The 25,872-nt window shown below is 26.7% G+C and overlaps 7 protein-coding genes across 15 annotated transcripts; 4 read left to right on the top strand and 3 right to left on the bottom strand.

Moving 5' to 3' along the window:
• Positions 1-980: 980 nt before the first annotated feature.
• On the bottom strand, positions 981-7,488 carry Dlic (dynein light intermediate chain). Of its 6 annotated transcripts, none has more exons than XM_035885559.2 (11): positions 7,390-7,487; positions 5,345-5,577; positions 5,068-5,141; positions 4,706-4,822; positions 4,365-4,595; positions 4,046-4,256; positions 3,714-3,902; positions 3,506-3,620; positions 3,234-3,350; positions 2,237-2,402; positions 983-2,168 (listed from the first exon to the last, which is right to left on the bottom strand). In XM_035885559.2, exons 2-11 carry the CDS (start codon positions 5,431-5,433, stop codon positions 2,053-2,055), a joined length of 1,425 nt encoding a protein of 474 aa, XP_035741452.1. In that variant the 5' UTR covers positions 5,434-5,577; positions 7,390-7,487; the 3' UTR covers positions 983-2,052. The 6 variants fall into 6 exon arrangements, with proteins under 6 accessions (XP_085512880.1, XP_085512881.1, XP_035741452.1 ...); XM_035885558.2 differs by having other exon boundaries at positions 984-2,168; positions 2,258-2,402; positions 3,210-3,350; XM_035885555.2 differs by having other exon boundaries at positions 986-2,168; positions 3,210-3,350; positions 7,390-7,486.
• Ndufb2 (NADH dehydrogenase (ubiquinone) 1 beta subcomplex, 2, 8kDa) lies at positions 5,813-8,969 on the top strand. The gene is made up of 3 exons (XM_035885561.2): positions 5,813-6,018; positions 7,749-7,872; positions 8,011-8,969. Exons 1-3 carry the CDS (start codon positions 5,912-5,914, stop codon positions 8,083-8,085), a joined length of 306 nt encoding a protein of 101 aa, XP_035741454.1. The 5' UTR covers positions 5,813-5,911; the 3' UTR covers positions 8,086-8,969.
• LOC118450101 (aldehyde dehydrogenase 1A1) lies at positions 8,317-11,845 on the bottom strand. Of its 2 annotated transcripts, none has more exons than XM_035885551.2 (11): positions 11,703-11,845; positions 10,669-10,758; positions 10,482-10,586; positions 10,270-10,371; positions 10,010-10,175; positions 9,605-9,909; positions 9,431-9,533; positions 9,055-9,353; positions 8,757-8,965; positions 8,569-8,643; positions 8,317-8,506 (listed from the first exon to the last, which is right to left on the bottom strand). In XM_035885551.2, the coding sequence occupies exons 2-11, from the start codon at positions 10,702-10,704 to the stop codon at positions 8,437-8,439; spliced, it is 1,470 nt and encodes a 489-aa protein (XP_035741444.1). In that variant the 5' UTR covers positions 10,705-10,758; positions 11,703-11,845; the 3' UTR covers positions 8,317-8,436. The 2 variants fall into 2 exon arrangements, with proteins under 2 accessions (XP_035741444.1, XP_085512878.1); XM_085656752.1 differs by lacking the exon at positions 11,703-11,845 and adding an exon at positions 11,236-11,259.
• Positions 11,130-14,317, top strand: Tektin-A (Tektin A). The gene is made up of 7 exons (XM_035885550.2): positions 11,130-11,388; positions 11,627-11,919; positions 12,392-12,701; positions 13,270-13,484; positions 13,558-13,780; positions 13,843-13,997; positions 14,104-14,317. The coding sequence occupies exons 1-7, from the start codon at positions 11,323-11,325 to the stop codon at positions 14,315-14,317; spliced, it is 1,476 nt and encodes a 491-aa protein (XP_035741443.1). The 5' UTR covers positions 11,130-11,322.
• Positions 13,726-16,733, bottom strand: prtp (thioredoxin domain-containing protein pretaporter). Its single transcript, XM_035885560.2, has 5 exons — positions 16,042-16,733; positions 15,738-15,884; positions 15,548-15,656; positions 15,163-15,453; positions 13,726-15,075 (listed from the first exon to the last, which is right to left on the bottom strand). The coding sequence occupies exons 1-5, from the start codon at positions 16,218-16,220 to the stop codon at positions 14,614-14,616; spliced, it is 1,188 nt and encodes a 395-aa protein (XP_035741453.1). The 5' UTR covers positions 16,221-16,733; the 3' UTR covers positions 13,726-14,613.
• Positions 16,734-16,915: 182 nt separating this feature from the next.
• LOC118450099 (leucine-rich repeat-containing protein 40) lies at positions 16,916-21,537 on the top strand. The gene is made up of 10 exons (XM_035885545.2): positions 16,916-17,397; positions 18,503-18,696; positions 18,839-19,042; positions 19,115-19,238; positions 19,319-19,488; positions 19,583-19,725; positions 19,800-20,000; positions 20,119-20,451; positions 20,743-20,928; positions 21,000-21,537. The coding sequence occupies exons 1-10, from the start codon at positions 17,250-17,252 to the stop codon at positions 21,109-21,111; spliced, it is 1,815 nt and encodes a 604-aa protein (XP_035741438.2). The 5' UTR covers positions 16,916-17,249; the 3' UTR covers positions 21,112-21,537.
• Positions 21,538-22,134: 597 nt separating this feature from the next.
• Positions 22,135-25,450, top strand: LOC118450106 (poly(ADP-ribose) glycohydrolase). 3 transcript variants are annotated; one of them, XM_085656751.1, is made up of 11 exons: positions 22,135-22,185; positions 22,624-22,738; positions 22,841-23,001; positions 23,122-23,238; positions 23,336-23,497; positions 23,579-23,832; positions 23,911-24,011; positions 24,103-24,262; positions 24,333-24,651; positions 24,746-24,980; positions 25,068-25,450. In XM_085656751.1, the coding sequence occupies exons 2-11, from the start codon at positions 22,633-22,635 to the stop codon at positions 25,178-25,180; spliced, it is 1,728 nt and encodes a 575-aa protein (XP_085512877.1). In that variant the 5' UTR covers positions 22,135-22,185; positions 22,624-22,632; the 3' UTR covers positions 25,181-25,450. The 3 variants fall into 3 exon arrangements, with proteins under 3 accessions (XP_085512877.1, XP_035741460.2, XP_035741461.2); XM_035885567.2 differs by lacking the exon at positions 22,135-22,185 and adding an exon at positions 22,340-22,498 and having other exon boundaries at positions 25,068-25,449; XM_035885568.2 differs by lacking the exon at positions 22,135-22,185 and adding an exon at positions 22,356-22,480.
• Positions 25,451-25,872: the final 422 nt, after the last annotated feature.

Here is a 25,872-nt window from a genome sequence, read left to right as displayed (position 1 = left end):
TGACATGAAAACTTCATATCTGGCAAAAATATAAATTGCTCCCAACTTGGCTATAAACAATAAGTAAAACAGTATAATTCCAAGAAAGAGCCTCATAATAGCACACAATTTATTATTATTATTATTATTATTATTATTATTATTATTATTATTATTATTATTATTATTATTATTATTATTATTATATTATTATTATTATTATTATTATTATTATTATTATTATTATTTTATATATATATAGATCATGTTAACATATATTGTACTATTATAAAATACAAAATTGCCAAATAAATGCCTTTTGAAGAATATATCAACAAATATGAAAATTTTACTAAATGAAAATTTTTATGAATTAGATTTTTTTTTCTTTTTTAAGCAACGAATGACTAAAATATAATAATTAGGATTTAAAACAATCTACAATATAAAATATTATGAAAAATTATTTATTTTCATCAAGGATAGGAGAGTGATTTTACATAGATGAAGCCATTAGTTACGTCAACTGAATGTACAAAATTTGTTATTAGATAAATATAGTCCCTAAAGAACGCGCGACAAAGAAAGTATTAATATGTATATCGCATTAACATGCTTCTTTAAAAAACATGTTTTCCAGTCTGTCATGTAGTATCTTTGAGCACATACGATCTTTCGATCTCTGTGAAATACTACAAAATGACAACTTGTATAAAATCCTTCCATGTATCGGTTTAATCCATCTATGATAATAACGGCACTTCATAAATTAGACCGAACATAGAGAAGAACTATTGTCACAAAAAAAAAAAAGCAGTATTACAAACTCAGTATATTTATATATATATATATATGTATATATATGTATATATTATGCATGATATTAGAGAGATTTATTAAAGATGTCTCTGCTTTTATCCGTAAAAAAAATAACATGCATCCAGTTGGCAGTAGAAAAAAAAAGAAAAAATTATAAAAAAAAAAAAAAAAAAAAAGGAAAAAACAACTTTGTTGACTTATTCATCTAAATGAATTACTAAATAATTTACTAAAAAGAAACATTACAGGGCATGTGCGTAAACTTAATTCACAAAATTTACTATTATATTAAATATTTTTTTATATTATTTACCTCAAGATCATCTTTACGTGTTTCGAAATATTTCTTCTTTATAATTATGTTCTTCATGCTTGATAGCATAAAACAATTTAAGGCTGCTTTAGCAACTTTGAAAATTTTTCTTCAATCGACAACTACCCATCATAACGATCGATTGCTATTTTTCATTATAATATTTTGCGACCCATCCTAAATTGAAATTTTGCGTTAGTATTATTAATGAAAGTAACTTAAAAAAAAAGAAAAAAAAAAAAAGAAAAGAAAAATCAATTTAATAGGTAAGTAATATTTGCATATTACAATATATTAATTATAAGAGATAACCAAACGAATTGATATTAATTTTTTTTTTTTATTATAAGCTTTAGAAACGATAAAAACCGTCTACGCTTAAGCTAAAACATAGCATTTTGTGCTACTTGTTTATTATATGAAATAGAAGGCAACTATATTATTTTGATCATAATTATTCATCTTGATATACATGATTAAATTGTAAGAATATATCTTCAAGCTTCCTAATTAGAGATTTTATTTAATCTGATCTTCCTAAAAGTATGAAATAATTAAAAGTCAAATAGATCTCGTTGATTATTATGCAATAGATGCAATCTTAAACATAAATAGAAGAAATAAATAAAATAGTACCGAATATCATGGTGTGTGTGTGTGTGTGTATATATATATATATATACAGAATTGGATACTTAATACGAAATACTTCTTATCTTCATATCTTCATTGTTGGCAAGACATGAAAATATTTCAAGTACCCTATCCGATAGACGATAAGTTAAGCATTATTCGTGTACACATTGACCTTTTGATTATGATGAAATTAATATATTGCAGATTCCTATATTGTCTTTTTTTTCTTCGACAGATGGATCGCAAAAAAGAAAAAAAAAAAGAAAAAAAAAAGAGAGAGAAAGAGAGAGAGAGTATTTATTCCTTTAACATTCAGATGATGAATTTAAATTTGGTGGAGATATTTTCTTGGTTTGTGTAAGACGATCTAATTCCGCTGCCGCATCATTGCACATTGTTGCCTTATCTACAGGTGTACTATCTGAAATATATAAATTTTATTAATATATTATGTCAAGCAATAGCATATAATTGGAACTAACTACGCACCAAGCTTAACAGGACTCGCACCTATACTTCCTGGTGATCCTGGGACACCCGGTGGTGTAGCAGTCTTTTTATAAAGAAGAGAGTTGAAGAAATTAGCTAATACACCCTCTCCTGCAGCGGTAGTACCGGTACCTTTAGAATCCAATTTCTTGTTTGGCGATGCAACCTATTCATGAAAAATTTAGTAGCCGTGCTTAAAGAGACTATATGCAATCTTATGCTCATGAATAACAGATTATACCACATGGATTAGAACATGCTTTTGAACGTTAACTGCAATAAGCTCATGATGATCCTATTTCATGTTGCTGAGATGCAAACAGCAAGGACTCTTGAACATTAAATAATACAAACATAAAAGAAGATTGGTATGTATACGTGTATGTATATATGTATGTGTTTCTGATGAAAAATATTACATGTATTATAAATTTATATACGAGACAAATGTTAGTCCCTATTTATCAAATGACATAAGCAATATTTAATGATGAAAATAACAATTTTAAATCTCTTTACAATGAAATACAAATATAAACATAGAAATATTAGGTAAAGTAGATGGATTTGATGGGGAAAAGCATAAAATGTAAAAAATGATAGTTGCACATATAAAACTGGACTAAGTAAACTTCATGGAAAAGCATTATGTAATGATAATGCTAAACACAAATACATTGGATTTTCCTAATACTTTCACAATCGTATTGAATCAATAATAAGTATAATAAATTTTTGTTAAGCAAAATGAAAAGGTATTTATAAAAAAAAAAAAAAAAAAAAAAAGAAAAAAAACTGTTTTTCACTTGATGAACAAAAATACATAGACAGGAACAAAAATCGATCCACAATATTATTTATTGAAATTAACTTAATAAATTAATATTATTATATTACCATTGTATATAACTTCAGGATCTTTAGTTAATAATATGCAAAACGAGGAGCATGCTCTAATTATAAATGGTACAACCTGTATAACTGGGCCGAGGCTTGCCTGGTTCCTTGTTGTAGGTGAACGTGTTGGATCCTTCAAACCTGATGACGTAGCTTGTTGTCTTGCTAAAAATGCTTGTTCATCTTCCGCTTGAACTTCTACTTCCCTTGCCACACACTATAATTATATTTATTGATTTTATAGATTCCCATGGATGATCATATCATAGCAATATATTAATAATTATAATAATAATAATAATAATAATAATAATGATAATAATAATGATAATAATAAAAATAATTAAATGAAAAATATACAGAAAAATTCACCTTTCTATTTGTCGCAGGTTGTGTAATAATATCGCGATAATAATCGTTCGGTTTCATCGATTGTAAATTTTCATGAAGGATGCTGATCTTTTTCATATTATCCCAACCAGCAGGACTACGATATTTCAAAGATACATGTAACACTGCAAAAGTTGTTTTTTCTTTTCTTTTTTTTTTTTTATTTCCCCAGACAAATATAAATACTTACATAAGAACTGCATCTTTTTCAACCACTAAAGCAGGCGTTCTGAAAGGTAATGAATAAATTCTATGTGTAAGGTATTTATACAATAGATCACAGTTTTTATCTTCTTTTACTGATGTATAGAAAAGACCTGCACCATATTGCAAACAGAATCGCCTAATCCATTGTTGCATAAAATCAAAATCTTCATCTCTGAAAGCACAATATCAGTATCATAATAAAATGTTATATTTGTTTACAGAGAGAGAGAAAAAAAAAAAAGAAAAGAAACAAAAAAAGAAAAAAAAAGAAAAAAAAATCTTAAATATATTTTTATAATTTAAATTATTCCTTACTTATAATCGTGTTCCTTCTCAAGGGTAGACATGTAATCAGTTTTAGTTATAACCACGACAATGTCTAGGCCTAAATTGGTTGTAAGTACACCTTCTGGTAAAGGTAAATTATCAGTTGTTTCGTCATCAAGATTACGACTAGTACGTCTCAAAGGACTTCCTGGATCTAGTTCATCACCAGGTTCGGTATACTCTTGCCATTTTTTAATGTCTGATTGAAACAAATCCTTTCATAAATCTACATATTCCTCAAATATTCTATATACTTGGATTAATGCAACATAATGTATAATGAAAAACAATAATAATGATCACTTACTTTGTTGCCTGCATCGTTGCCTAGAATCATTATCTATAGATAATTTATCAACATGATCGCCTAATAAAGCAGCCCATGCCTGTAATTGATCAAGAATAGCCCATGGCGTGGTCATTGCGGCTACTAACATAACAAGCGTGTGCGGAAATCTTTCTGCATTTAACGCGAATCTCAGCAAATTAGCGTGACCTGGATCACCATCCAAGACCCACACGGATAATCTTGTTTGATCTATAAAAAAAAAAAAAAAAAAAAAATTTATGTTACAAAATTTGATAACTTATCCTCAAGATAGTGACTTTAAAAAAAAATATATATATATATAAAAATTGTAAACCTACCATCTCTATAATCATCTCTTACATCGATATACGCAAACTCTAAACCAGAACCTTTTTTTGGATCTTCCACTCCTTGTAATTTTGCGATAAGAGTTGTTTTACCACTTTCGTTGTCACCTAAAAATAAATAATAAAATTTGTCTTTATGGGTATCAGTAAAGTGATGATGTCATCATTATTTCTAACTCTTATGATGACACATAAAGAACGACAAATAATCAAGGGAAATAAATTTCATATTCTTTCTCACTCTAATAGGGACACACTTACTTAGTATGCATTCTTATATATACACACTTAGCATGCACGACGAGTCGGCGTTAAACGTTACATTTAAATATAATCAGCAAATTACAATTTACCTAAGACAAGGACATTCTTGTTCGATGGCAGTTTGTTATTTCCGCTATTCTGTACCTCTGCTAGAATAGAGGACCTGTAAAATATATTAATCGAAAATATTTATTTCGAAACGATTACTCATTTTTTCTGCATGCGAACATGTGTAAAATATTACGAGCATACATACGAAAAAAAAACGAAAAGGGGAAAAGAAAAGAAAAGGGAGAAAAAGAATCATTAAAATTAACGTGATAAGTAGATTAGAAATATTTATCGATGATTAATCATTGAACGTACCACAAATTGTCTTTATTTTCTGGATCTTCTTTCTTTTTCGATTGAAATCCATTACTTTGTGCCATCGTATCAATCATCGTCGCTGCCATTATCCATTTGACAGAAACGAAATGCACTATCGATTGTGCGCAGAAAGCGGGTGCGGTTCGTAACTAACTTTATTTCTTACCGATCGTCGCTTTTTCATATGAATGCAAATAATACGAAGATTATTCTAGTAGGACATTTGTCGTCTGATGTGTATTATGAAAAAAAAAAAAAAGAAAAAAGAAAAAAGAAAAAAAAAACAAAAAAAAAATAAAAAAAGAACTACTTTAGTTCTTCATAAATATATGTATACGAATATGTGAATATCAATCTGATATATTATTCTCTGTCGTTTCACTCTACATTATCGGCAATTCTAACACAGTTCGTTTCATTTCAGAAAATAAATCATAGAGGGCATTCGATTGCAACGTAAAAATTAACGTTACCTAGAACATGTAACATCTTATTAATTTTATAAACTTTGTTTATAACGATCGTGATAGAATTGTACGACGTTTTAAATCTCGATTTGTTACAATGTTAATCTCAAGAAGTTTAAATTTTTTGAAGCACACGTCGAAACATGTGAGGAGGAAAAATATTGTAATGAATAATCAACCTGTTCGATTTTCATCACATGGAGAGTAAGTACCATTATGTTACATAATATTTTATTAAGGTTATGTTAATTTTTGATTTATAATTGATAAAATAAAAAAGGCTATTCATCACTTCTAATTTTATCATGGTTTACGTCAAAAATGAGAATAAACGTAATTCTTGATCGATTTTGGCGAATGAGATCTCATTTTAAAGACAAAATTTTCATCCAGGAATCTCCTTTTTTGAATTTTTTAAAAAGTTTTTTATTTCTGCATAAATTGTTCTCTGAAAAAAATATCATTCTTTGAGACGATTTTTCTGAAGGAAAATAAAGTTTTCAAAAATTCGAGAAATCGAGGTTACAGGTTAAACTTTCGTCCTTGAAATGAGACCTTGTTCATTAAAAATTGATCAAGAATTACACCTGTCTCTCATTATTGGAATAAATCCTGTTTTTGTGACATTTCTTGCGAAAGAAAATTTTTTTAATGTGGCGCCCCTCGACATTTGTGGCAAAAAAAATAAGCTCTCACTATTGATTTCCATATATACGTTCGAATAGTATAATAATATATCATAGTAGCAATTATCTGCTTGCTTGTCACATGTAATAGATAATGCTCAAATTTTCTAAACCATTTGAAACGCAAAGAAATCCATTTTATTCGTGTATTGTGCTCGTACGAAGAAGCTACAGTAACTCATTCGATAACTTTAATGAGCTTTAAACAAATGATTCTACGGGAAAAAAAAAAGAAAAGGAAGGAAATACCCATTCGATCGTTCATGTCAAAATATTATTAAATTACGAAAAAATGTATAATTCCTTTTATATTTTATAGAATAGAAACGTAGAGATTCTATAAATAATGTGTAACATATTGAGAAGCATCCAAATTCATAATTTAAAAATAACAGATTAGAGGAGGTTAAATTCCAATGATTTTTTTTTATCGTATCGATGTGAATTAAAATAATCTTTCTTTGACATGAATTTCACGGTGATCTGCGCTAAATTGGATATAGTACCGATACAATTTAATTTGATGACAAATGTATATAGAAAATACATATATTTATTCATTATTTCTTCAAAAATAATAATTAGTGAATATACATTTATATATTATATACTATTTTTATAAAGATCAAAAGACGAGTTCATTTCCATGTTATCTATGAGATTTTAACCTCTTGCACTATTTCTTTTATGATTTTCTCTGTAAAATTAATCCACTTTATATTATTACTAATATTGATATTATGCAATAATAATATAATAAATATTCACTAATTATTTTATCAATGTCAATTATGTTCTCTTATATTCTCAATATTATTCTTTATGCATTTATTGAGAAATAAAAGCATATCGACATCGTTAGATCACTGCAAAACGGAACATTACTTACTTTAACCTAACAAAATCAATTGTTATATACGCGTGAGAGGTTATACGTAACACAAACTTGTACACTGATACGACGATAAACGCATAATGAGAACAGCGTTCCCCGCTTGTGTTTGTAGTTCCTATTTCAGCCATACGTGTCGCTGTAGTCAAACACGCATCGAACGAAAACGTGTAATGTAAACAACCGTGTAAGGTTTATGATTATGATCCTATTAAGATCATATTCAAAATATATAAGATATCTATTTATCAATAAATTCAGTAACTTTTAATACAATTATTACTATTCTTTTCTTTTTAGCATGTATTACTTTATATTATTTATATTATTTAAATATCCTCTTCTCAAATTTTTAGATGGTCTTATAGAGAAATAACCAAAGAACCAAATAAATATTTTACATTAGGAGCTGAAGTTCTTGGCGGCATTGCATGGTGGTGGTTTTTATATAGAATGTGGCACGATTATCAACATCTTATTGTAAGTAATGTGATATATTTTATGACTTTCAATATTTATTAAAAATTCTATTAATCTATCTAAATGATATCTGAGATAATATTTTTTAATAAATTGAAAGAAAGAAATAATTCAATTATTTCAATGTTATATGCTTAGGGACATTTTGAATATCCAAATCCATCAAAGTGGACAGATGAAGAATTAGGAATACCACCAGACGATTATGATTGATCAACAGTATATTTCTGTAGATAATTTATGTTTTCTATTCTGTCAATAAATCTGAGTAACAAGATAAACCTTTGCCTAGGATTCTAAAATAGTAGGTACACTACTATAAAAATAAAGTGGAATTATTTGTAGTACAATTGTATAGTAAATTAATAAACTTGTACTACTTATAAAAGTTGCTATTAAGAGCACTTTATTCAATAATATTTATACACCATATAAACCATATAAATCTAATTATTATTTTGTTTATGTCTAATTAAAAATCAATATAAAAAAAAACATTTCAAGATTTAATTGTTATGCTTTACATGCATGTATATATATATATATATATATATATGATATTATTTAATTACATGTTGGCACTCTAATAGAAATTGTTTTAGTTTCAAGGTATTCTTTTAAACCTTCTTCTCCCCTGAAATATACATTGTAATCATAATATTTTATTTTAAAGATTTTAGTTTGATAATAACTTACATTTCACGCCCTATTCCTGACTTCTTGTATCCACCGAATGGTGTTTGTGGTGTTATAACATCATAATGATTCACCCTAAATTAGAATACCATTTTATATACTATTCATCATTTTTCTTCATGCATATTAGTAATTATAAATTATTATATGGATGAACATAATAATATAAAAAATTATTATTTTCGTACCAAATACTTCCAGCTTCCACTGCTTTTGCAAATGTTATTGCTTTATCAATATTATTAGTTAATATACCAGCAGCAAGACCATACGTAGTTTTATTAGCACGTTCAATAACTTCTTCCATAGTATCAAACTTCAAAATACATTGTACCGGACCAAAAATTTCTTCAGTAGCAATTTTCATTTTATCCGTTACATTGGAAAAAACGGTAGGCTTTTAACATAATTACAATTTTAGATTTTAGAAAATTGTAAAATAAACAACAAAATATATAATAATTTAATGAAATAAAATATCAATACCTTTATAAAAAAGCCAACATTACCATAACGTTCGCCACCTGTTTCCAATACAGCTCCTTCCTCTTTTCCAGAATTTATAAAATGCAAAACTTTATTAAACATCTTTTCATCAACTTGTGGTCCCTGTTTTGTTTCAGAATTAAAGGGATCTCCAACTTTTATTTTAAGAGCTAATTGTTTTGCATAATCTACAAATTCATCGTATATCTTTGATTGTACAAATGTACGTGACCCAGCACAACAACTCTGACCATGATTTGCAAATATAGCATCATGGGCTATCGCAGCAGCTTCCTTAACTAAAATATTTTTATTCAATCTGTGTTTTTCTTTGATACGAATTTAATTCATAATAATTATTTATATATATATTTACCATCAAAGTCATCAAAGATAACAAGTGGACTTTTACCACCTAATTCAAGACTCACTCGTTTGAGATTACTTTTGGCAGAAGCTTCCATGATAAGGTGGCCAACCTAAAAATAACATGATATTTGATTGTAAAATTTAAAGATATTACACAAAATGATAAAAATACGATAATTACTTCAACTGATCCTGTGAAAGTGACTTTGTTAATATCTGGATGTTTAGCTATAGCAGCTCCTGCCGTTTTTCCATATCCTGTAATAATATTAACAACACCAGGTGGAAATCCTGCCTCTTTGATTAATGCAGCTGTATACAAAGCACTTAATGGGGTTTGTTCAGCTGGTTTCAGAACAATGGTACAACCTGCAGCTAAAGCCATAGCAAATTTCCATGCTAACATCATAAATGGATAATTCCATGGGATAATTTGACCAACGACTCCTACTGGTTCCTTACGTGTAAATACAATACAAGAACCATCTAGAAAATAATAGTATCAGAAAACGATTATTTTTTTCTAATATATATATATATGTATATAAAGATAATATAATTTTTAATATAATATTATTGAATTTACCTGCAGGAATAGTTTGACCATGTATTTTATCAGACCATCCAGCGTAATAACGAAGCACATCTATGCTACATTTTATATCATTAACAGCATCAGCATATGTTTTTCCATTGTCAATTGTGTCAAGACTTGCTATATAATTTAAGTCTCGCTGTACAAGATCCGTAAACTGAATACAGATACAGAACAGTATATTTATGAAGAATATTATATAATTATATACATTTATAACTAATATATTAAAAACACATAAATAATAATACTTTGTGTATAAGCTTTCCTCTGAATGATGCATCCATTGTTCTCCATTCTGAACATCTTGAAAATGCTTTTTTTGCAGCTGCTACAGCTTTATTAACATCAGCCTATCGATGAAGATACGTTAAAAATTTTTCACTTTGTAAATCTTAAATTTGTTAAAAAAAAAAAAAAAAAAAAAAGAAAGAAAAGAAAGAAAAAAAAATTTCGATAATACCTCGTCACCTTCAGAAATTTGAGCGATTACTTCCCCATTAGCAGGATTTATGGTCGAAAATTTTTTTCCACTTTCAGCATCCACAAATTCATTGTTAATGAACAACTATTAATTTTAACAATTAATAATAATACTAATAATTTTATATGATTACTTTTAACTTCTATCGATTAAAATATTCATTTACCTGGGTATATTTAATATTGACTTTCGAAATCGACATGATTATATACTTTATATCATTAATTTCTTCTGATGTTTAATTCGACGAATACCACTGAAATTCACAGTGAATAATGAATAAGAAACCTTCCTTATATAATCGAAGAAAATATACCTATATATATTACTTAGAGATAATAAAAATAAAAAGAAACATATCGCTAATAAGATAAAATTTATTAAGGAACCATAATTGTATGAATTTCTTTCTCTCTCTCTCTCTCTCTCTCTCTTTACATATTTACATATGTCAATTATTAATGATATATAAAATATTAGATTGGAAACTATGAAACGGGCGTTGAATGAAAATAAAACTAAACCATAACACCTGTTTCATAGTTTCCAACCTAATATATATAAATAAAAAAAATATTTTGATTTCTTAGATTTTTTTGATAGATCAATAATAACATAACCTTAGAAACAGACGAAAAATAGAATTTTAGACAATTACATTTTTCGATCATCATAATTATTGTCTTCAGATAATATATATACAAGTAATAAATAAAAATTATTATTTCAATACCTTTTCTTTTTGTACTAATTGTTTATTGAAAGTAATAAATAAGGAAGAGAAAAGGAAAAAAAAGAAAAAAAAAAAAAGAATTAAAAAATGCTAAACGTCGAAGAGAAAAATCCATGCGATGATTTACAAATCGATGAACGCGTTATAAAAGAGGTATATTTTATTAATAATCATGGTATATCTTAATTGTATTTATGCAATTATCGTAGAACAGAACTGTCCAAACTTACTTTTGAGTAAAAAAAATATTTTTTTCTTGAAAAAAATTTTATATTTTAATATTTAACTCTGTCCCATCGTAGTTTGCTAATTTTTTTTTTTAGAATATAAAAGAAAAAATAATTTATATATATACATATATATATATATATATGTATATTATCATTTATAGGATAAACTTCCTTGTCCTATGATGGAAGAAGTTCAAAAGGAGCCAAATGAACAAAAAATAAATCCAATGTACTTACCTCAACCAGGAGATGAACTTCCAATGAAAGATGAAGGACCAATGGATGCAACTACTCCATGGGCAACAGGTCAAGTTACATATACTCCACAGGCTGGTATAACAGGTTTACGACCTGTTGCGGATCGTTATTCTATAACTAGATTTGGTCCAAGCGAATGGAGAGCACACAATCATACATTTTTTCAACAATCGGACGAAAATATTCAAAAAGCTCAGTACGTCGTGAATGATCAAAAAGTCGTCTTTTTTTTTTTTTTTTTTTTTTTTTTTTTTTTTTTTTTTTTTTTTTTTAATTATTAGCCTTTGCTATTACTTTGCTATTACTTTGCTATTAATTTACATTTCAACCGTTTTTAATAATATAAGATATTAAAAGAGTACAAGGTAATTCTCATATCTTTTAATCCTTCAGTTATTAAATACTATACACTTGAGTAAATAGAAATATAAGATCATATTTTGCTTTAAAGGCACGCTTGTATATAATAGATTGTTATCTGTATTTGAACTTTGTTTATAACAATTGTAAGGTAACTGTTATTTGTAGATAAAAGTGCAAGTAATATTTTACACTGTGTTTACAATCCAAATAAATAGAGTTTTGCAAGATAAGAAAAAAAGAAAAAAAATAAAAAAAAATATAGGTAAAATAATATGAAAAATAACAGTGAAAAATATTTATTTTAGACATGCTACTTTTGCCGCAAAACAATGTATTGAGAGAGTATACAGAGAGGCTGATAAAGTCCAATTAGAAACAACGGATCATTTAAGGACACGAGCAAATGTTGTCTATCGATGGAAATTAGAATTAGATAATGCGCTTCAAAATATTACCGAAGAAATAACATTATTAGAAGGGGAAAGACGTAGAGTAAAACAATCTCTATCGGTTATAACTATTCCCGAATCTATAGCTGGTGAATTTTTACAATTACGTGGTACTCGTCTCGAATCTGACCTCGTTAAGGATAACGTTGAGAAAGAGCTTACAAAGGTTATTAACTAAAATATATCTTTCTTTTTTTTTCTTTCTCTTTTTTCTTTCTTTCTTTCTTTCTTTTTTTTTTTACACACAATTTTTTTAACACACAAATATGATTGCGTACATTGAAGTTGCTTGAAATTATATCTTAAAAAATATTTATCCGACAAATCCTTTTTATTTCAAATATTGTTAATTGTAAAATGAACATATTGTAAATGTGTATGAGTGTGTATACGTGTATATATCATATTGTATATAAGATATACAATTCAGAACATAATAATTAACATTTCTTTAACTTAATATTTAATACAATCGAATTACATTTCCAATTTGATCTTTTTCTTTTTCTTTTTGTATTTTTTCTTTTTTATTTCAATGATTCTTTACTTTCTTTATATATAATGCAAAGATCAGTCTTTTTGTAATAACGGTATTAACGCTTGTACTTTTGATTATCATCAATTAATATTAAGATTAAGATTAAGAATACAGAGTAAAAAATGTTTTTGATCGTCGTCACTCATTCTATTATATTATGTTTTTCAATGGTTTTCTTTTTTTCTGTCATATACAGGAAGTAGCACTTTGCTCGGAAATACGTGATTTGCTTAATAGGACTCGTGAACAAATAGAAATGCAATTAATCGAATTGAAGGCAGCTAAAGCGCGAATGGAAAATGATTGGACCGATAAAATCGATGCTTATAAAATTGATAATAACTGTATCAAAATGAATAATGAATCACCTCTCATATTGTGGAAGCCCGGTGCTACAAGATTTCCAGCCGAGTAAGTTACATCAATGGAATATATAATATAACGATATTATCTATCGTTCATAAATTTCTAATATCATTATTAGACAATCAACACCAGCGAGTTACGAACATTTTACACGAGAAACATTATCCGCCGGTGAAAACGTGAGACAAAGATCAATGACTCTTCGTTCGACTTTAAGTGATATTTATAAAAAATCGCTGAAAGATCTACGCGATCAGGCGAGTCAGGTGGATATTGCGTTAGCTGCACAAATCAATCTAACAGAAGGAATATGTCAGCAGTTAGAAAAAGAATTGCAAAGGGTATTGACTATAATATTTCGCATAAGTTATTATAAGTTACTATAGGAAGAAAATTGTTTTAGTGTTTACAGGAACTCGCGAATACAGAAAATTTGATCGAAGAACTTCGAGGATCCACGAAGGGTTTGGATAATGCAATGAAATTGGCACAGACACGTTTATCGGAACGTCTATTACGACGTAACGTTGAGAGTTGTCGCGATGTTCCACAATTCGCGTAAGTTATATATAGAGAAGAAGATAATCTATTTTATTCCTCTTATTAAGAATAATTAAGTTATAAATCGCGAGTAAGAGTATATATTATAATTTTCTTTCAAAAGGCTCGTAGATGAAGTTAAATCTCTGGGAGAACGCGTTACTGCCACTCTAGGCGAACTAAAAAGTGCCGAAGATACACAGGCTGGCTTGGTCAAAGCTAGAGGTGATTTAGAACGTGAGATATTAATTAAACGAAAAACTTTGTATATAGACAGACAACGTGGACAATTACTTCGTTCATTCTACCCTTCAGCTGCAGCGCTTTCAGGATTCTAAATGATCTATGCACACGTATATTAATGATATAATTGCCATATTAGTAAGTCCAAAATTCCGTTATACAAAATTAAAACAATTTACATTATAATCATTGTTAAAATTATGATAGTGATAATTACAGAATAGATCATAACAAATATCCTCTGTGCTTGTGTGTCTATGTTGCTTCGAATGTAAAAGTACGTTCATAAAATATACAAATCACCAAGCTTTGATCATAAATCTTCATAATACACATTTCTTAGAGATATTTCCTACTATGTTTATGACGATAATAATAACAATGTATGCAATTATAGTTCATCGTGAGATCGTAAATGATTCATGACAAATCCATAGAGATCGTCGAGATTACGGGGCCCATTATACTCTGAAACTTTACGACCATTTCGATATAAGTACAATGTCGGAAAACCATCTACTTCTTGTTCATAACACAACTGCTTGCTTGTATTAAGTGTACAATCCACTTTGGCTATATGCACATTTTCATTAGCAAAAAATTTTCTACCAAGCTCTTCCCAAGTTGGTGCGAGACGTTTACAATGTCCGCACCAAGGTGCAAAAAATTTAACAAATGAAACACCTTTTTCTACACTGTGTTCAAAGCTATCACCTGTTAAACTCAATACATTATGAATGGTACTATCCGAGCTTCTATCTTTATTCAAAGACTGTTCTGCACTTTTTTTAAGCATCGCTGATACATAAGCCTTCAAATCTTCATGAGTTCTTTGACCAGTATACTTATACATCTAAAAAAAAAAAAATATATATATATAAACTTATGACTGATTTTATTTTCTTAAGATATTATTCTTTTATATGAATGACATTTTTACCTTCTTTCCATCTTCTATCCAAAGTAAAGTTGGATATCCTTTTATATCAAATTCCTCACATATACTTCTAAATGAAGTACAATCTACTTTGGAAATACTAACAGAATCATCATTACGAAGACTGTTAGCTAATTCTTCCCATGTTGGAGCCAATTTTTGACAATGGCCACACCAAGGCGCATAAAATTTAATAAAGTGATGACCTTTCTCAACATGAGAATGAAATGATTCTTCCGTTAATTCAGATAAACCATTCACCGGTTCTGGAGGAGAAGGTGTATTATCTTCTACCTAATTAAATTATTACATATATCTATAATTATAAATCAGATACTATTATAACAAAATATATAATATAATATATTATAAAGTAAAAAATTAGTACCGTTGATACGCCTCCTAATTGATCATTGATAAAAAACGTTAACGAAGGTAAATCTCGTGTCCCTCTAAACTTAGTACCTTTGGATTCTCCTGCTTTGAAGAACTTAAGTCTGTAATCAACATCCATGAAAGTATATGTCTATTGAAATTTTTAAAAAACAATTAAAAATTAATTTTATCAAAATACATACGTTGGATAACCAGTAACATCGTGCTCGCTACAAAGAGTACTGTCAATGGTACAATCGACTTTTGCTATTTTTATATTACTATCTCCTTCGTTGTACATTTCAGCTAATTGTGCCCATGTTGGGCCTAATCTTTGGCAGTGACCACACCTAAAAAAAAAAAAATATATATATAATAAATTACACTAAGCGAACAAGAATATATAATAATATTTTTAAAAAATACGAGACATATAAATTTAAGTAAAAATTAAAAGAAGAAAAAAAAGAAAATGTATGTATATATGTATATATATTCTTTGCATACCAAGGTGCATAAAACATCACAAAGCTATTCTTTTTTTTGATTTCATCCAAAAATGTCTCTTTTGTATATTGTATCGTGTGCATATCGTCTTCATGTCCACTGCTGACTTGACTCAGCATAAATAAAAGTAGATAAATTTGTTTTCTTAAAATAAAAAAATTTACGAGATTCGACGACATGATTAATAAATTATTTATATTTTAAAAAAGGGACACCGTTAAAGTGCGCACAGAAAGACGGATTTCTTTGAAAATAATTTACGTAAAAAAAGAAAAACTTTTAATTCAAATATAACACATCAAGTTTTCTTTCACACCACAAATTATAAATTATAATATAACACATCTACCATTAAACAATTTAATATATAAATCTTTGTTCACTTTAAAAATTCATAATTAGAAATATTATTGAAACACGAATGAACGTGAAGACAATTGTTGTGTTTTTTTTTTATATTGTCGATACACTTTTAATAAATGTTTAGTCAAATTTCTACGAGTGGTAGAGAAAACCGATCGAAACCGCCCAATCCGCCTCCCACATGACGCGATATTGTTATGTCGTATTCAAACTGCTGTTTCACGCCCCCTTTGAACGCCCCTCTCTTCAATAATTAGAAAAGATACGATAAAAATTTTCATTCGTTCTTCATAATAGTATCTATTCAACAAAAGATCAATCGTTGTTACAAAATAATCAACAAGATATTGAGAGAGAGAGAGAGAGAGAGAGAGAGACAGAGAGAGAGGGAGAGAGAGAGAGAGAAAGAGAATTTTTATATTTCTTTTTAAATTATAAAGTTAAATCCACGTGTATGAAATTGGATTTTAGAAATGACGTAGATTTAATATTAACCAATCAGAACAACGTATTCTATCTCTGAAAATAACATTTAAATGTTATATATCTTCTCCTTTGTTATAATAATTATTCGATTTATTCATTGTCTATGAAATAATAAAAATGTTTAGATATTTTGAAAAGAATAACAATGAAAAATAATTTTTGGACAGAATTTACATACGTATATATGCAAGTCTATGGGCAAGTGACTCACTGTGACACTTTAATTATCATAAAGCAGAAGGTGAAACAACGTTAATGTAGGATTATTAGAAAACAAAAAAATTAAAAAAACAAGACGCATTTACTTTAACACCCATTGCGTAATTAGTCAACAAGCTTAGATATGTGATAGATAAAAAATGAGTAAGAGTAAAAAAAAATTTAATCATTGTGCTGTGTTTAAGCAACGAACGAAAAATGACGATAATGCTGAATTATCGAATTCTATGATTCTATGTGCAAGAAAAACTGGTCAACTTAATCTCTCGTCGAGAGGATTATTTACTGGTATTTATATAAAACACGTCTGATAGATTTAGTAAATATAGTATAATTTGTTCGAACATCACTGTTTATGTGATTATATGATAGAAATAGCTGTTTCAGGCATGTTCAAGAATATCAAATATCGCTTCGTCAATGTATTGTGCCACTCATGCATGTGTGTCTCCATTCAGAGTGTAGGTATCATGATCGTTAAAATTTTTGTGGAAAAAAAAAATTGAATGCTTTGCGTAGATTTTTTCAGATCATTTATGCTAAGTGTTTTACAAATTTTTGTTACTTTTATATATATATATAAAATATATATATATATATATATATATATATATATGTGAATAGATATTTTAAGTAGAAATTTAATACGTCTGATAAATCTGATAAATATATCTCTACAGAATTTTAAGAATATATTATTAAAATAATTTACGTTTAAATTTATTGAACAGTTTACTAATTGTACAATTATTATACGATAGATTAGTTCAATCATGCCTATACACTCATTTAGTTTTGAAGTTCTTGTTTACAGATTTCGATGATTAATCAGCATAATGCTTTGTTAGTATTAATATTCGCAATCAAGAAATTATTGTGTATTTTATAATATTCTTTAAAATAAATATCCCCTCAAAAAACATTGTCTTTAATTTTTTTATGTTCAATAGTCTCTATAATATAATTGTATCTAGTTGTGTAATCATTTTTATTATATAAGAAATATTCAGAAATATAACAATTTTATAATATTGAATATTTAATTGGCTTGTTAGCATGCTTTTATGCACTTGCATTAATTAAATGTGTCATAGATTAATGTGTCAGTTCTCTCATATATAAATCATATCTTCAAGGTAAGTTATATTTTATTATTAATTATTTACTTCATATAATTGATTAAATTTCATTCAATGTTTACAATTTATCATTATTGCGCAGTTTATTATAAAGAATATATTAGTTTTAATTTAATTAAAATATTCTACATTAAACAATGAACAATTATATTCAAGAAAACTTATTATATTTATATTAAATTTAAGGATTAATTAGGATCGATGAAATGAAATTTCAATGTTCACATTAGCATTACTTAATTAATACTTTTCAGTACCAAATAGGGTATGGACTATAAATGAGTTAACAGAGGATGAATTAAAAAAATTAAATTTTGAACTTGATTATGATGAAACAGAGCAGCGATGGTGGGAACAAGAATCTTTAAAAAAATTAGACTTAAGTTGTAATAGTCTAATTACTATTGATGCACAAATAAAGAATTTAAATGATCTTATTGAACTAGATGTACGTATATCGATTATTGAATATTTTAAAAATACAAATAATTTATTACACTAATATATGGAAAAATGAAATGTAAATAATATGATTAAGTCATAAAATATTATAGTTAATTTTTATAAATATTACACCTAATTTTAAACAGTTACACAGCAACTTATTACAAAAATTGCCAATGGAAATAGGAAATTTAACTAAAATGATGACTTTAGATTTATCGCATAATAAATTGGAAGTACTACCTATTCAATTTTACCATCTTCTGGAATTACGTAATTTAAACTTGAAGTACAATATTTTAAAAGAGCTTGATACTGGAATTACTGATTTAATAATGTTAAGCCATTTGGTAAATTCATGATAAATAGTATTAAAATATTTAACATATTTATGCATATAATAAACAATGCTATATATACAGGATTTATCTCATAATAATTTAATTGAATTACCCATTGGAATGGGATACCTTGTTAGATTGATTTTTCTGGATGTAAGCTATAATTCCTTACAAAATTTACCACCTGACATAATGAGTATGAGAGGTGAGTTGAATCTTCAATATACTATTAATATCATACAGAAAAGACATTAAATATATTAAAGAATATTCTCTTTTACATAGCATTACAAACTTTGATTGCAAATTCTAATGAATTGAAAGAATTACCATCTTTAAGTGAATTAAGAAAAGTTGAAACAATAATGTTTCAAAATAACAAATTAATAATATTTCCTGATTTATCTGGATGTGTCGCATTGAAAGAACTTTATTTATCTGAAAACAATATTGTTGTATGTATTTTTGAAATACTATTTGACAAGAAGAATAAATTTTTTAATAAAACATTCCTAGAAAACTAATGATTTCATTCAAATTATCTAACAGGATATTAATATGTTGCATTTAGAAGAAGTAAGGCAATTAAAAATATTAACATTAGGGAGTAATAGCATAAAAGCTATTCCAGAAGGAATAATTCAGTTAATAAATTTGGAATATCTTGACTTATCAAATAATAATATATCTTTGTGAGTAATTTTATATATTTCTGTATATATTTAATGTAAACAAAACATCTCATTGAGATTTTCTTTACTCGCAGAATACCTGTATGCATTGGTATAATGCCAAATTTAAAAAAATTCTCTATTGAGGGGAATAATGTACAAAATGTAAGAGCTGATATAATACGATGTGGTACATCTCGCATTTTAAAACACTTACAACAAAGTATAGATACTGCAAATATAAATGTAAATGACTCAGTATTATCAAATACAAGCACAATTGCCTACCCAAATAAGTTTGTATTATATAATACATCTAATTGCTTCTTATTATTACATTATTAATCATTAATTACTAAATTCCTGTATTCATTCGAAATATTAAGATAATATATTGTTATAACAAAATTTTAGATATATGATGAAAAATACAAGAATGTTAAGTCTAGCAGGCCACGGTTTAAACGAATTGCCAATAGAAGTATTAGAAGATGCAAATGCAGCTGGCGTAACTTTAATCGATTTAAGTAGAAATCATATGCGTGAATTACCCGAAATGTTATCCGTAATTACTACCGTTACAGATTTGAAACTAACATCTAATAATCTAACATATTTACCAGAATGGATTGGTGAAAAGTACGAACGTTTACAGGCATTGGATTTAAGTAAAAATCATTTGTTATCATTACCATCAACAATTGCTTTATTTAAATATTTACGAGATATTGATATTTCTTTTAACAGGTATAACAAATATAATTTTATTAATATTTTATAATTATTTATCCATACTATTTTAGAATTTACTAACTTAATATTATTTGTTTTGTTTTATAATTATTTATAGAATATTTTCTGTTATGTTTCTGTATCATGATAATTACTTTGTGATAATATATAAGTGTGATACATATAAAACATTTTCATGAGAATTATGTTTGCTAAAGCATTTCTAATAAAAGTATATAATTAAACAGTGTAAATATTGTAATAATATAGAATCTATATAATATGTAGTTTTATTTACAATTGTAGATTTACCGAACTACCGGAACACATTTATGAAATAAGTACTTTAGAAACGTTAATGGTGAACGATAATTTGATAGCGAATATTGATGTTTCATCGTTGAAAAAACTAAAAAGACTTGCAATTTTGAATCTCGCAAATAATAATATTGACAATGTGCCAGCAGAATTAGGAAATTTAACAAATATAAGGTAAATATACAAATACTATGTAAATTGAAATATTGTGATTATTAAAATTAATTTTTCTTTTTAATTTTCAGGTCTCTCATGTTATCCGGAAACTGCTTCAAAAATCCAAGACAAGCTATTTTAGCAAAGAGCACAGATGAAATTCTTGCATATCTTCGTAATCGGATACCTCAACAATCGTAAAAGAAAGATAATAAGTAGTCATATTTAAAGTACAAACGCGATAGACTATTTCGAGCTATATTCAAAATATTTTTCGCAATGTATGGTCTTGCGAAAGTATATTTCGATTTGTGAATCTGAGCTTAAGGAACGAAACTTAGACAAAAGAGGATGTAGCTTTTTTAAAAAAATTTATAGTATATTATGATCAACGTCCTCTTTTGTATCAGATTAATTTCGTTTAACTCCCAGATTTGACAAATCGAATTAACATTTTGGCCTCTTGTTAAAATGCTATCTCGTTCATAATTTCTTTTCTAATTCTATATCGTATCTAATATATTTCAGACCAAATATTGCGAAAAAATAGTTATGTATATTTCGATATACATTACACAAAATTCAGGTTTATATTTAATAATAATAATATATATATTTATTCCACGTTAAAATGATTTCAAATTTATTCTCCCTATTACCAGAAAATAATGTTATTGTCCGATGTAACATAACCTATATTCCAATGCACTTTACTTTTAGTATTTTGTTTCATTGTTATTTTTTTCTTATCGTATAAGAAAGAGACTTATTGATTTTGTAAAAATTAATTCCATAAAAAGTTTTTCCATATGTTATTTATAAAATATCAATATAAGGAAGCATAAAAAAGAAAATTTGTAATAACAATTTCAAAGATAAAAATTATAAAAAAAAAAATTTATTAATATGTATACGCATTCAACGTTATATTAAAATTCCGAGATATAATAAGTTTAATATTTTTTTTTATAATTTTTATTATTTTCAAGGATTGATATGTGTTAATATACACTGATATACATTGAAGAACATTGAATGTTATTATTTCAAATTTTTATAATGTAAACGAATAAAAGAATAAAAATGATGTAAAAATTAAAAAAATACATATGTAATAAAACAGAACAAAACAAATGTATGATTTAATTTCTATTCGGTGACTTGAAATTAGAAATGTATCATATCGATAGTGGATGTAGTCTGAAGTTAGTATTGAAAAGATTACATATATGGATATGTCTACACAGTCATTTAGGATTTTTGTGACGGTTTGAAGTAATCTATTACTTGATATAAACACGACTATATACATGTAAATTTTAATCCAAATGTTAACATATATATATATATATATGTATAAATATATATACGTAAACGTTGATATATACGAATAAATTATTTATCAACAATAAGAATGATAAAGAAATTAAAAAATTTATCATCCATTAGATCATATATACTTACGATAAATTCATAAAAATCATGTAATACCGCGATTAAAACAAACATCGTTTCATTTACATTTTAAGTTTGATTATTCTTATAATATTACATTTTCTAGAATCATCAAGTACGTATGTTGTTACAGGTAAAAATTAATGTTCTATATCGAATTATATATTTACATGTATGTTATAAAGCATGTTTTTTTTTTCTATTTCTGTCAGTATTATATATATATATATATTAATCATTCTGTTTTTTTTTTTTTAGCAACAGAGAATGTCAGAAATAGAATTTTCTTTAGACGATGAAATATTATCGCCAGATCTTTTTTCAGATGATAATATTACAATAAACAATAGCAGTCATCTTAGTTCGGATGAATGTAAGATTATATTATATTTTTAATCTTCATACATATCATTTCTGTGATCATTAAATCTTTTTTTTTTTTTTTTTTTTTTTTTATATATATTATTCTATAAAGCAAGCTCAACGTCCATTAGTGTTATTGAACCAGAACCTATAAATAACATTTGTGAGTGGAAAGGGGCTAGTATGAATGAAATTTGTAAGGGCTTAGGTACTTATGACTGTCAAGAATTTCCACCTATCAGTCCTTCTCCAAATCATGCAGTATTAATACTGGTAAGAATGTATTATCATATATATATATAATTTATTATTTATTTTTGTGTTTATATGTTTTATATGTTTTAATTGTAAAAGTAATACTTTAACTTTTTTATTTTTTTTTATTAAAAATAGTTACCAATACCAATACGGGGACCACCAAAGCCATATCCTTCTCAACAAATGGATAAATGGAGCCAAGGCTATGTACGCATGCCACATTCTACACATAGTCTTTATCCTATTGAACAGGTATTTTTTGTAAAGAAAAAAAGAAAAAAAAAAAAAATAGAAAGCAATAATTGTTTAATAAGAAAAAAGGATTTAAATTGACAATTCTTTTTTCTAGCAAAGCGCAAATCGCCATTGCCGATATCGGTGGGAAATAATTCAAGAGTCCTTATTACAAACTCTCATGTCTAGCCATCAGTTAGAAAAAGCTATTTTATCATATAATCATATGTACGCTCACAGGTGGAATTTTTCAGCATTGCATCATTTTTTCTCAGAGGTAATCTTTAATAATTATATTTAGTATATGGTAATTTTCATATTTATTAATTTACTTGTTTTTTTTTTTTTTTATAATAAGGTCATGGAAGAAGAAGAAGTTTCTAATTTTTTCAAAACATTATTACCTAAAATGGTGCACCTTGCTTTGCAACTTCCTGTTTTAATAACAGGTGCAATACCTCTCTTGAAATCTCATTCAAATGCATCTATTAGTCTTAGTCAACTACAAGTTTCATCTTTATTAGCAAATGCATTTTTTTGTACATTTCCAAGGCGCAATTCTGCTAACCCTCAATCTGAATACTCAACTTATCCTCATATAAATTTTAATAGGTATAATATTAAATTAACTTTATTTATAGTATTAAAATATAAATTTATATATATATATATTTTTTTTTTTAATTATAGACTTTTCTCAGCATTTAGAAAAGATAAGCCTATTCGTTGTCAATCAGTAATGGAAAAATTTAAGTGTATATTTCATTACTTTAGAAGAGTAACAAGTAAAGGTGGGTGAATTATTAATTTCTGCATTATACAAGGAACTAATGAAAGAAAATTTTTTTGGAACTTAGACTACATTATTTTTTGATAGAGTAGTCCCAGAGGGTGTAATAACGATTCAACGGCGTTATATTTTAAAACACGATATTCCAAAGTGGGACGTTATTGACAAAAAATTTTTACCATTACATATTACAAGTAATGGAACAATAGATACTGATGGAGCAGGTCTTCTTCAAGTGGATTTTGCCAATAAGTACTGTATTTATTCAGCTAACTTTAATCAAATTTTCTATTTTAATAAAGCATAATGTCATTTAAAATAGATATGTAGGTGGAGGTGTACTTGGCATGGGTTGTGTACAAGAAGAAATACGTTTTGTTATCTGTCCTGAACTTATGGTAACCATGTTGGTTACAGAAGCTTTAGATGACACGGAAGCTCTCATTGTTACTGGTATTGAAAGATACAGCAAATATGAAGGATACAGTAACAGCTTCAAGTGGTCAGGTGACTTCATTGATGAAACACCTCGGGATAGTAGTGGAAGACGCATGACAAGTGTCGTTGCCATTGATGCATTATGTTTTACTCAACCAGCATTACAATTTGATTTAAACAAAATAACACGTGAACTGAATAAGGTTATAAAATATTTATTTTAATATTATATTATTTTAATGCCATCATAAGAAATGTTTCTCATAGTTGCGATTATTTAATCTTTTTTATATCTAGGCATATGTGGGATTTATTGGTTGTGATCTATGCAAAGATAATCTACCTGCAGTAGCAACTGGAAACTGGGGTTGTGGCGCTTTTAGAGGAAATCCTAAGCTAAAAGTATTATTGCAATTAATGGCAACTTCAGTAGCTGGTCGTGCTATGGTATATTTTACTTTTGGAGATACAACCTTACGAGATGAAATAGCAGAAATGTACTCACATCTAGTACAACAGAATATAACTATAGGTATAACTTTATTTATAAACAAATTGATTTTAATTCTAAAAAAAAATTGCACGCAATTATTATAAAATTTAATGAAAAATATTTTAGCACGTCTATTTTCTTTATTATCACAATACCGTGAATCAAGGATACGTCATCTGGATTTTTACAATTTTTTATATAATAAAACGAGAACGAAATCTACATCTGCTTTGACGTAGTATTTAAATATAAAGAGTATTACAATTCAGAAGAAGGACTGTATACATTCAAATAGTAAAATTTGTGAAACTCCAAAGAAGAATACTGTAAAAAAATATTATTTTGTCTTAACTATAAAAGATGATAATGGTACAAAAAAATTTCAAGTATAGAATTGTTTAAAAAATATCAATGAAACGGTGTATAAATGATTCTGTATTAAATATAAATAATAATAAACATAGACACAATTAACAAAAGGACAGTGATGATATAAATAAAGAAAAAAAAAAAAAAAATAGAGAAAAGAAATAGAAATTTGTAAAATACTTTTCATTTAATTCAAGTAAATAAATCACAAAATAAAAAAAAGATAAATTAAATATAAGATCTCAGATTTTGTTCTCAGTGACTATCATAAATATTGAAGATTATTTTATTAAATAAAATGTTTTCTATAATAAATATTTTGTATGTGTATGTGTATATATATATATATATATATATATATAAATTTCTTATTATTTATTACATTTTCTAGGTTTGCACATACATTTCATAATATATGTATATATTATAAAAGTATTTAAATAATTCAATTTGCTAAGTGTGTTGTATGATAAATTATTATGTAAATAAAATCTTATTTTCATTTATTTTTTTCATAATAGTATATTATTACATAAAAACGTAAAAATGTATTAACGAGAAT

The sequence above is a fragment of the Vespa mandarinia genome, chromosome 4 (genome assembly GCF_050613455.1).
Source record: "Vespa mandarinia isolate Hongniang chromosome 4, ASM5061345v1, whole genome shotgun sequence".
NCBI classification, from domain to species: Eukaryota; Metazoa; Arthropoda; class Insecta; order Hymenoptera; family Vespidae; genus Vespa; species Vespa mandarinia.
Note: the sequence above shows the minus strand (reverse complement) of the source record. Positions and strands in the feature narration are given on the sequence as shown.